The sequence below is a fragment of the Lissotriton helveticus genome, chromosome 11, assembly GCF_964261635.1.
Source record: "Lissotriton helveticus chromosome 11, aLisHel1.1, whole genome shotgun sequence".
Taxonomy (NCBI): Eukaryota; Metazoa; Chordata; class Amphibia; order Caudata; family Salamandridae; genus Lissotriton; species Lissotriton helveticus.
This window is the reverse complement of record NC_136072.1, coordinates 319,437,933-319,450,651: the sequence shown is the minus strand read 5'-3', so window position 1 is coordinate 319,450,651 and position 12,719 is coordinate 319,437,933. Positions and strand designations below refer to the sequence as shown.

The 12,719-nt window shown below is 42.2% G+C and overlaps 1 protein-coding gene across 1 annotated transcript in view; it reads left to right on the top strand.

Annotated features, from left to right (window-relative positions):
• Positions 1 to 12,719, top strand: part of AGXT (alanine--glyoxylate aminotransferase) — a 458,404-nt gene that overhangs the window by 43,575 nt on the left and 402,110 nt on the right. The window contains exon 2 of the mRNA XM_078665630.1: positions 12,519 to 12,711. Within this exon, the coding sequence (XP_078521756.1) occupies positions 12,519 to 12,711 (193 nt within the window). The remainder of the gene's footprint in view (positions 1 to 12,518; positions 12,712 to 12,719) is intronic.

Genomic DNA, 12,719 nt, shown 5'->3' with positions numbered 1-12,719 from the left:
AATTTTAGGTTGACTGTGTTCTGATTAAGCATACTTAGGAATACAAGGAGATCTCTCTCATTGCCTTCCTAGATGAAAAAGACGTTGTCTATATACATGAGCCAGACATTTACTTTGTTACTCCAGGGCTCCAAGGTTTCACCCCAGATCACCTGCTCCTTCCATCAGCCCACCAACAAGTTGGCGTAGCTGGGGGCAAAGCAGGTGCCCCTAGAGGTACCCTGTGATTGTTTATATAGCACCCCATTAAATGAAAAGACATTTTCTACCAGGCATAGTTCTATCATTTGAAGGAGCATTTTGGTATGTGCCTCAAGGTGCATACTTCTAGATTTTAAAAAGTATTCACATGCTTTAAGACCGTCAGTGTGCCTAATGCTGGTATATAAACTTTCCACGTCTAAACATACCAGCCAGAAATGTTCTTCCCAATGAATGTTTTCAATCTTTTGGAGAAAATCCTAGTGTCCCTGATGTGTAATGTTAAGTCTTTTACATACTCTGCTAAAAAAATAGTCCACGTAACGTGAGACATTTTCCAGCAGATAGCAATGGGCTCACATTATGCTGGCAGTGCCGCTGCGGCTCCACCATGCATATTACGAGTTTCAGGACCACCAGCGGTGTCATGGAGGTTCTTCCTCCATGAAACTGCTGGCATTCATGAAATAAAGGGGACTCTATAGTATCCCCTCATGCCCATGAATAAGGGGGCATGCAGACTTCACAGCCCATGCCGTGCTGAAACCTGCTGTGGCAGTCCTGGGGCGATGCTTTTTTAAGGCATACATGGGGGCCTTTGAAAGGCACCGCAGCAGGACTTCCAGGCCACCCGCCCGCCAGACCACGAAAAACTTGTAATCTGGTGGGTGGGTGGCAGCCCTGTTTAGCGGTCCTGGAGCAGGGCGGTACCATAGCAGCCCACTCCAGGGCCACCACACTTGAAATCGGGCCCTAAGTTTGCCTTAATTTTCAATATACTGGTTGGCTACCTCTGTGACAGGGTCATAGGCTAGTACTATCATTTTTTAATTTTGAAGGCGAATTGGCTGTAAGTGGAATATCCACACTTAGGGCCTGATTAAAAATGTGTTGGTCCTACCACTGCACCACCGCTGCGGCAGTCAAAAGACTGCCATATTACGATGTTACCACTGACCCAGCAGTGGTATTCCTGATGGCGGGGAATATGTTTTCATATGGCTCAGTGCAGGTGTGTATTTTTTGGCTGCACGAGTGTGCAATATACCCATATGCATGACACATGTGAAAAAATACTACAAGTACTTTTACCGTTGCTGGAGTAGCAACCATAGGTACCCAGTCCAGTCAATGGGTAAATACTGCAAAACTGACTTACCTAGATTATTGTGTAAACAGGGTTGTTTTCTTTGGGGTCATGATGCTGCTGTGAAGGAGGACCTGGAGGAAGGGGTCCACCTGGGATACTGAAGAAAAGAAAATGAAAAGGGTGATTATGCACCACAATTCCTTCAATTTTACTGACTTGAAGCTGGTGGTCTTTCGACCACGGTCAGCTCATCGGAAAGCAAACTCATAATTCTGACGGCGGTGAGCTTCTCTGTACCACTCTCTGACAGCTGTTCGCCCCCACCACCGCTGTCTCCGCGGTCTGTGAATGCCTGGTGGTATCAGTGGTACTCCAGTGGTCTTTCGTACAAAGAGCACCAACATCATAATTCGGTGGTCAGACCACCAACAGTACGGCGGTCATTCTGGCACTGCCACATGGCATATAGCCATGTCTGAACTGGGGTGGCAGAGTGGGCTAAAGAACGGTGATGGATTAAACCCAGATCTTTTGACTGGGTGTGAGTGTTTGATTGATTCAGATGCTCCGTCCATCACCACCCCCTTTTGTACCGCTGTTGGCCGCCATAAGTGTGTCAGGGTATGCTCAGACATGAGTCCCTTGCTCACTTTGCCACTGGATTCAAGCAGGCCGGGCTGAAGACGGCTGGAATGGCAGAAACCGGTCCTAGGAAGCTTGTTTCCGGTCCAGGGAAGACATGGCTGGCAGTTCGGGCTGGACTGTTCCCATGAGGCACAGGGTCAGACTGATTTGCATATAGCCCTGTCTGAACTAGGAGGGCAGAGTGGGCTAAAGAACGGTGATGGATTAAACCCAGATCTTTTGACTGGGTGTGAGTGTTTGATTGATTCAGATGCTCCGTCCATCACCATCCCCTTTTGTACCGCTTTTGGCCGCCATAAGTGTGGCAGGGTATGCTCAGACGTGAGTCCCTTGCTCACTTTGCCACTGGATTCAAGCAAGCCGGGCTGAAGACGGTTGGAATGCCAGAAACCGGTCCTCGGAAGCTTGTTTCCGGTCCAGGGAAGACATGGCTTGGCAGTTCGGGCTGGACTGTTCCCATGAGGCACAGGGTCAGACTGATTTGCATATAGCCATGTCTGAACTGGGGTGGCAGAGTGGGCTAAAGAACGGTGATGGATTAAACCCAGATCTTTTGACTGGGTTTGAGTGTTTGATTGATTCAGATGCTCCGTCCATCACCACCCCCTTTAGTACCGCTTTTGGCCGCCATAAGTGTGGCAGGGTATGCTCAGACGTGAGTCCCTTGCTCACTTTGCCACTGGATTCAAGCAAGCCGGGCTGAAGACGGCTGGAATGCCAGAAACCGGTCCTCGGAAGCTTGTTTCCGGTCCAGGGAAGACATGGCTTGGCAGTTCGGGCTGGACTGTTTCCATGAGGCACAGGGTCAGACTGATTTGCATATAGCCATGTCTGAACTGGGGTGGCAGAGTGGGCTAAAGAACGGTGATGGATTAAACTCAGATCTTTTGACTGGGTGTGAGTGTTTGATTGATTCAGATGCTCCGTCCATCACCACCCCCTTTTGTACCACTGCCACAATGGCAGCAGTGGGACCGCCAAACTTTTACCCTAAGTGAAGATTTTTGGAGGTGTCACCATATACTTTGATTAAAGTGGTAGTAACAGCCTTGTATGACTGTGTGGCAGTATAGCTTAGAATTGTTCAAATAATGGCTTGTTCAAAGACTATGGTTATTTTACGGGGATAGTAGTTATTTGTTTGTTTTATTTAGGTTAGGAGTCCATAGTAGGCGCTGCCTTGTTTGTTTGGTAGTAAAGCATTTATGAAAAGGATATTGCTGTGTCTTAGGGGTGGGTGGAATTTGCCCAGTCGCGCTATGCAAAGCTCCGCGAAATGGTAAAAAATCTCTGCGAGCACGCAGAAATTCCGCAAACACGCGGAATTGCTTGTTCCGCCCGTTCGCAATGCTTTTTTCCTGTATGTGAACGCTGTTTGTGTGCTCGGGGGGAATTTATCGCGAACAAGTATTTTGAAAGTGCGAACAAGCAATAAATTCCGTGAGGCCGCGGATCGCGGAATTTTTGCCAATTCCACGTTCTCAGCGGAACGCGAAATTCCCCAAATTCCCCAAATTCCGTGAGCGGAACGGAATTTACCACCAAGGCTTAATATTCACCATGTATGGTGTATATCTGAGTGAATGGTTTGTGGCACATTTCGAAGGTGCCATCTATGATCCAGATTTGACATTGGGTAAGTTTCATCAAGTTGTTTGCTGTAGAGAAGATGAGTATTCGTTTTTAATTTTTTGGATTGTCATGTGAAAGTATTTGTTCCTCATTATGTGGTATTTTCAAATGGTCAGGTATGTCTTTGTCCTAGTATCTTCTAGGGGCACGTGGGGTATCACTGGTGGATTTTTTAGTCTGTACAAATACATTTTTAAAACGGGATAGGTGGTCGTTGGCCTGTTATATATTCTGGAACTTTGTATAGTATTTCTTTAGGAACTTTGCTTGCTGCTTCATGGGAGCTTGTGCTTGCCTCTTTTTTATCTTTTAATATTTCCTGTACTTCTATTGCTGTCAAATTTGGGGGAAAGTGTTGTGATCTCTAACATTCATTACAATTTTATCTTTTGTAGTTGCCCTCCTGTAACATGCCTTAGAGTAATATTCAGTACATTTCCAGTTTATATTTTCTGTTGAGGCACTTTCTTGGCTGTAGGCGTAGCCCATGTAATTTGATAATTGATTTCCTTTCTGTGAAAGGATACATTTGGAGGCTTCTGCCATTTTATCTATAAGTAGTTAAATAGTATAAATATATATTATAAATTGAATTTTGCATGTTTGTTAGTAACGTAAAAAAATGCAGTTACTTGTAATTTGGTTTCTTGTATGTTTTGTTGAGATATTTTGCATGGTTTTGCAGCTTTTCTTTTCAGTTAGTTTTAACATGGAGCAGGTGCTTACTTTTCTGTTGAAGGGAATAAAAAGTTAGATGAATTAAAAACGGTATTTTGTTCCTACTTTGCTGAGGCTTGGGGAGTTAGGTTTATCATTTATCGCTGTTTTGGTGAGTTTATAATTTATCAGTTATGTATACTTGCTTTATTATATGTTCTTGATATAAAATAACAAATAATTAAATTAATTCCTATTTTCTGAGTCTTGGGACAATGCGGTCAGAACAGGGTATGCAGTTCCTGTAGAGGGGAACCAAGAGGTCACTAACAGAGAAGGAAAGGGCAGGTACTCCAGGTAAAGGAAGGACGATGGTGGGAGAGGGGGAGAACTCGTATAAGGAAAAGGGCCCTCACACACCAGAGAGGTGTCATGCTTCATCATAGGGCAGTTCCTCGTTGGGCAGGCGCTGCAATGCCCAACAGTCCTTGCACGGGGGCTCTTTGCCAGAGGTCTTCAATGTAGTTTGCCGAAGGGCCCAAGATGAAGAGGTGTGGGAGCATGTGCGAGATGAGTAGAGTGGGTGTGAGTGTGTGTCTAAAAATAGCTAAGTGAGTCCAAAATAACTTTATTCGCTGGACGCTAATGCTATGGTTAAAACCGACTACGTGAGTCGTTGCTGGCTAGGAGAATTACACTTACTGCAGCTAAAGGTGGAGGTGAAGTGTGGGAGTGGTCAGTAGGCGACATGTTTCATGCCTCAAATCTCTTAACCGATAAACAGCATTTCACCTGGACCGGGGGGGGAGAATAACCTCATCTACTCTGCAAAATAAGAACGGTCAAGTCAGTGTACTTCGAATACCCGTCCCTGGATACAGAATTCCAACTGGAATTCAAGGTGCAAAGGAAGAGTGAGAATAAAAAAAATCTACCTTCTGGTGATTCCTAGAAGGGATATTGGGTAGGCCCCAACCTGGAAGGCCCGGACACTAGCACACTGGCGAGGGCGAACAACTGGCCGTAGCTGCTCCTGCTCGTGGCTCCTAATCACATCTGGACATCAGGGATGGCCACATTTTTTGTTGAGAATTTCTAAACTGCTTGAGAATGGAATGGTTGTGAAACCCCAGTTTTATAGAGAACCTAATATTGGCCTTTCTGCCATTTCCCAAGTATTCAGATTTTTGTAAATGAGGAAACAGACTCAGCTGGAGCTAAAGTGATTTTCAGGGAACCACACAAAATTCGGTTAAGTGGGAAGCTAAGACCCCCGATTCCATCCTCTAAACATAATTTCCAAAAATTAAGGGCTAGATTTATGAAGCCCTTGCGCTGCCATTGCATCACACATGGCAGCACAAGACAACGTAAGGGATTCGGTGAGATTTAATGAGCCATTCAAATCCATCTTGCATGACTTAGTAAATCCAGAGTAACAAAAAGCAGTGCATGCTACTTCCTGGCATTACTCTGTGTTGGTGTTCTCTGAATGGTTTGTGTGTGCTCCCCGCATCCATCTATGGATTTTGACCCCTTCCCCAGATTAACTAAGATTACTATACCTGAGGCTGTGTCAAAATGCATTGCCTTCCCAACAAGGCAAGGGCATAACGAGGAGAAATATTTTTTTCTCTTCTCATTTCTTTCTCATTCTATGTGTGCTGCATTCTGCAGTACACATAGGAAGAGGAAAATGCAGGCAAGATGGCGGCCGCAGGGATGGCTGTGTGAGCAGCTAGCTCCCCACTCCGGGTTTGGAAAAAGAAGGATTTGAAGTGGCGTGTTCACGGAGCTCCCGGCAACCAAGATCTTGCTTAGATATTTGAACAAAGTTTAAAGACCGGCTTACCGGCACCGTCACGGAAAAGCCTGCTGATAGATAGTGAGAGTATACTACGGACTCCTCACGCTGATTATTGGATGGTGTGCCTGCTTTTGCTTCTCGCAACACTGAGAACCCCGTTCTGGCAGTTCCCGGCTTTCTTTCTCTGACCGCACCTGGGAGCAATTTGTGGGACTGGAGGATCGCAGGCAAGAAGGCCTCCGAAAACAACCATGAGAAGCGGAAAAACTAGAATTCAGCCCGCATTGACTGAAGGTATGGAGAACGGGAATCAAGGAAATGTGGGAGAGGCGGGAGAGGTGAGAGAAGGAGAAAAAACAGCCTCACATGCTCCCTCGCAGGCTCCCTCACTCGTAAATCAAAAGAAAGGAGGGGAGCGCTCCACGAAGGCAAGTCTAGCTGCTCGCTCTGGTAAGCAGGGGGTACAAACATTACCAGCGCTATTCGAAAAACAGTTGCTTAAGAACGTACAGACATCGAGTTTAGAGACTCCAGTAAAGCGCACACTTAATATTGCAAGTAAAGAGACTTGTTTGGGTTCTTCTCCTACTCAGGGGGTACATTCATCTCAAGACCTTTCTTTAACGGGTTCACATAAGGATGTAGCAGAAACACTACCCGATGACTTAGAGAAAGACAGAGGAGCAGGAGATACTGGGGAATTAGACCCTGTGAACGGTATTGTGGGAGTTGTAGTCCCCGTGAATTCCCTGAATCCTCTGACAGAAGGAATCACTGGTAGTTTGGATAATCTTGTCTCTGACATAGACTCACTCATGCTAACGGAGGGTGCTTGCTCACAAAATCTGACAGGCTCTCAGGATATCGCAGATCATTTTTACTCGATGTCAGATCACTCATCTGATGAAAGTGTGAGTAAAGACTGGACTGACTACCAAGATGACGGCAGTAGTATGGATGATGAGCTGAGAATGAGTGACACCTCTCTGGGAATTACTACAGTTAAAAAATACAAAATAAGAAAGACCCAGAGTTTCAAAAATAAATCTCTGGACACGGGTGTGGCCTCTCCAGAACTTAATATACAACAGGTTCCTTCTGAAGAATCTCTGAGGTCTGATGAATGGAGTCCTGAGCAGGAAGGAACATTATCGATGATTTATCAGACTATGATGGAACATAGAGCAGAAATAAAGTTGGAAAATACTTGCATACAAGCTACATGTCGAAAGGTGCAGAACACTATACGGCGAGTTGCAAAAACATGTTCTGATATCTCGCTCAGAATGACGGAAGCAGAATCAAGAATATCAACGAGATGATATTAGTTTCAAACTTTCGGATTTGGAAAATCAAGCACAAAGGAATAATTTACGAATTCTGGGGGTTCCAGAGGGAAGAGAAGAGTCTGATGTTCGAAAATTTGTTTGTGAACTTTCCTCAGAAGCATTTCCAGAGCTGACTTTATGGGACTGATCTATGGGAATACAGAGAGCGCATCAGTTTCCGTTTACCATTAAAAGAGGAACACAAAGAGAGGATGACCGCCCAAGAGCTATTCTCATTCGATTTAGCAATTTTTCAGCTAGAAATGCTGTTTTTGGGCTTGCTAGGCCTGACAAAAAAAGACAGGCAAAAAGGCTGTAATTTCTTTGTCGGGCCGGACTTTTGTCAGGCTACTGTATCCAAACGTTGGCATCTACGTCAGCTTATTCCAGGGTTTCAAGAAAAGGGGGCGGTAGCCTATCTTCAGAATCCGGCTAAGCTGAAGATTATTGTAAAAGGACAAACAAGGTTCTTTTTTTCTGAGATTGCGGCCAAAGAATATTTGTTGTCATTATGACAGGATAAGCCTGTAACTTTTGTTTGTTTAGAGTGTGAACACCCAGTTTAAGGGAAAGATTCTAAGTTAAGTTTAATGGTAATGATATTCTTTTTCCCAACCTAGTAAAGGGGGGGTGGCACTCCATATTCTCAGGGACTTATAGTCCTTGTGCCTCATATGGTGGATTGGGTGGGATGGAGGGAGAAGGGAAGGGTGGAGGGTGAGGTGGGGGGTGGTGGGGGGCTTGTTAAATCAGCAGCATTCATATTCTGTCAGAAGTATGTATTAGTTTTTTTGATATTACATTACACAGTGAACTATTATATAAAAACTAAAAAGTGGCATGCAATACATGTAGCACAAATCATTTATCTCGAAATAGTAGAATTTTTTTCTTTTTCTCTTAATTTAAATGGATAAGAAAATAAGGATATGCACGTTAAATATTAGTGGACTCAATGACTATAAGAAAAGGGACGTATTGGCTAAAATGATTCAATTATTACGAATTTACATATTATGCTTACAAGAAACGCATATTGCTTGGGAAAAGAGAGGCTGGTTGAAAAACTTAGTTCTAGACTTAGTGGTATGCTCAAAACAAACAGGGATCAAGAGAGGGGTAGCGATTCTTATGAAACGGGGCTTAGGGGTCTGTTTAAAGACCTTGGAAGATAAATGGGGGAGGTGGGTTATGGGAGAATTTAAGATTGATGAGAATAGATTCACTATGTGTACTATATACGGTCCGAATTTGGATGATTCTGAGCTTATGAATTTTTTATCAATACCAAATTAGCTCTATGGCCTGAACCATTGATTATTTGTGGGGACTTTAACAATCATATGGATGCGGATTTTGATATTCGGAGGAATGGGAGGTATGTTGGGAGAAAGTATCGAACTTTTAGGGCCCTACGTGAGTTAACCATAGAACATGGGCTTATTGATGGGTTTAACATGTTTCTCTCAAAAGAATTGGGATATACTTTTTTCAGCCCCACACAAGAAATGTGTTTGTTTGGATTACTTTTTTATTTCCCAACAACTCACAAGAAAAGTTAACATTGAAATTTTGCCAAAACTCATATCTGACCATAATCCATTATTGCTTAAATTAAGTTTGGGCCCATACACAAGAACAGGGAGAGATATCTGGTCCTTTGAAAGAAATCTATTACTCGAGGAGGACTACTGTCAACATATGGTTAAAGTTATAGAGGATTTTTTTTAATTATTAAAAATACTGCATCTAATAATATTGTTTGGGATGCCTTCAAGGCGATAGTCAGGGGAGAAACTTTTAGTTATTCGAATTTTCGACATAAATAAAGATGGATTAAATTTAAGAAGGAAACAGACATGGTTATGTTGGCAGAACATAAGTTAGCTGATAAGATTAGATTGGGTCAGGATATAGAAGCTGCACAACAAGATTTAACAATTAAAAGGGCCACAGTGTATTCTAATATAGCTGATCAAATTACAGCCAAACATAGACAACATCAGGCAGAATGTTGTGAATTTAGCGAGCAAACTGGAAGAGATTTAGCAAAAAGATTACGTCAAAAAGCAGTCTTTAATGATATTTCAAAGATTTTTGACTTGAATGGGGCCATGCAAGAGTCTACAACTGGCATATTAAAAGCCTTTCAAGAATTTTATCAACTATTATATAGTGAACCAATAAACGGGGAATGAGCTGAGAACAGTGCTGTGGCATATTTGGAGAATTTAGACACCACAGAACTTGAAGCAGCCTTGTTAGGTTTAGCTTCAGGGAAAGCTATGGGACCGGATAATATTCCCCTCGAATTTTATCGTACCTTTAGAAAAATATTAAAAAAAGAACTGATAGAACTATGTCAACAAGCCTTTTTGGGTAAACCCCCAGAATCTTGGTCTATGTCAACCATTGTAATTTTCAAGAAGAAAGACAAGGTTGATACCGATATGGCTTCATACATACCAATCTCACTTATTAATGCGGATTGCAAGGTCTATTCAAAGATACTGGCCAATAGATTGATTGATTTAATGCCAACTTTAGTTTCAATAAGGCAGCATGGATTTATTCAAAACCGAGATACATCAGATCATGTGAAAAGGATTGTTTCTCTCTTGGATTGGGCACAAGCTACTAGATCTCCTGTAGCGGTAGCTCTGTTAGATGCGCAAAAAGCATTTGACAGGGTTTCTTGGAAGTTTTTATGGTCTATTTTAATCTGGAAGGGATTCCCTAAAGAATTTATTAATGCGATACAAACACTCTATAGCTACCCGAAAGCTGCAATCCGCATCTCCGGGGACTTATCGGGCACTTTTGCAATAACACGGGGGACAAGACAAGGTTGTCCCTGTTCTCCCTTGTTATTTGCTTTATACATTGACCCCTTTTAAACCAGATTGGAAAAGGAAACAGGAATCACCCCGGTGAGGATACATCAGGTAGCGTATAAGGTGTTTGCATATGCAGACAACGTCGCTATCGTAACTACAGCTATTAAGAGTGCTCTACCAAAGATAGTGGAATCGGCTGAAAGATTTGGGGCATACTCAGGCTATAAATTGAATATAGCCAAAACGCAGCTTATTCACTCGGATGCAGGTCGCCCAAAAAATATGAGGTTTTCTTCTGATGCTCTCTATCTGGGTATTAAAATCTCAGCAAAAATAGATGACATAGTGCGGCTGAATGTGGATCTCATATTAGGTTCTGTAAATAAAACTTTGGAAAGGCTGAATAATCTTCACCTATCTTTATAAGGTCGTAGTAATGTTTTAAATATGTAAATTTTTCCTAAATTTTTGTATTTATTTCGTATGATTCCTCTGCTGTTTCCAACCTCCTTTTTTTATTAAAATTGAGAGACTGTGCTCTAGGTTTTTTGTGGGGTTATTGTAGGTCTAGGAGAGCAATGAAGTGGTGTATATTACCTAGAGTTAGGGGAGGCTGGGGGATCCCAAATTTTCGGCTGTATTATTGGGCAGTATTGCTGAAACACATGGGTGTTTTGATCTTTCATGATTCAATGCTAGAAGAATCTGTCAGCCCTTCAATTTATGAAATGGTATTGGGTGATAAAGCTAAACAATGTTTAGTCAGAATAATTGAGCCCAGTTATTATAAAAAAACGAAATTCGAAATTTCGTTGACTGCTTTTGAAATCTGGAAAAAACTAAGAGTTAGATTTGGTCTGAATCTCAATTTGAACTTTTACACACCCTTAAATACTTGCTGTGCACTACCAGACGTTTTTAGGGATCAAGTGATGGCTAGATGGTATTCAGCAGGGATATGTGTATTAGGAGATCTATATCAGGGGAAGCAACTTACCTCCTTCACTTGCTTGCAGCATAAATATAATTTGGCTAGGACAGACTTCTTTAAGTATCTTCAAATTCGAAGCTTTTTGGATCAAAGAAGGATCCAGGATCAGTTAAAGGTGGAAAGAATCGATATATTGGAAGCGATAAGAGTAAAACTTAAAATTGGTCAGTTTACCAACTTTTGTTAAACAGTTTACAAGACGATTTATGTTTTATTGAGGACAAATGGCACAGAAAGTTGGAAACTGATCAAATAGACAAGACTAGAGTAATCGAATTATCAAGTAAAGTTTTGTTTAATGGTTCACTAAAAAGCCAGCATTTTATGTCTATATTTGATCTGTATTACACCCGTGGTAAACTGGCAAAATGGAAATCAAAAAGAGGTGATCAATGTAACCGCTGCGGCTGTATTGCCGCGAATTCTGCTCATATGTTTTTTCATTGTCCTAAATTACTACAATTTATCACTGATGTTCAATATTTTATAAATGTCAGCTTGGGAATCCGTCAGCAATTATCAGCAGAGATGATAATCTTGGGCATGCAGTCAAATCAAGTTGGATTCAGGACGGAAGCAGAGGAAGTATTTTTATTTATTTGTATGTCGATTTTTCGGTTATGTACCACTGCTCAATGGTTAGATTCAGATCCACCAGTCTTCAATAATTGGCAAACCAGATTATTATCCACATAAACAAAAGGGGTAAGGAAAAGACTATTCGGTCAGAATCTTTGGTCTCCCTGGTCAAAATGGATATGAATTTTTTAACTTATTTGTGAAGGAATTAATTACTGAATATTGAATTATGTTGTATTACGGTGTATATATTAAGATTTGTGCTTTGTAGAAACTGTAACCCTATTTATGTTATAATCTATGAAGAATGCTTGCTGACATAAAACAATAAAAAATATATTTTAAAAAAAAGGAAGAGGAAAATGCATCTAAGGATTCTGCTTGAACACAGGCGCCATGGCACAAGGGTGTCTGTGTTGGCATGAGGCTGCACTGTGTGTGCAGGTGAAGAGAGAGAGCAGGAATGAGCCATATATTAGTAAATATGTCCAATTCCTGCTCTCTCCATTTGATGCAGTGTAGCAAGTTACTTTGCTACGTTGAATTGCGCCAAATGACAGTAGATCTGGGCCTAAGTGTCTTAAGGTATGGGAAGGGGTAATTATGGTGCCTGGTACTCCTCTAAACAGCTCTCATTATTTTTAGTCCAAGGTATGAGCATTTGCCAGTTACTGTGTAGCCCACTGGGCCTGTATATGAAATGTGAAGTATAACCACTCGCACACATCATACACCTCTTTTCTCCCTTCAGATCATGGATGACATCAAATGTGGGATCCAGTACGCCTTCCAGACCCGCAACTCGCTCACCTTGGCAATCAGTGGGTCTGGGCACTGTGCAATGGAAGCAGCTTTTTTCAATTCTCTAGAACCTGGGGAGACTGTGCTGATTGCAGTGAATGGCATCTGGGGTGAGAGGGCAGCTGACATCTGTGAGAGGATTGGTAAGTGG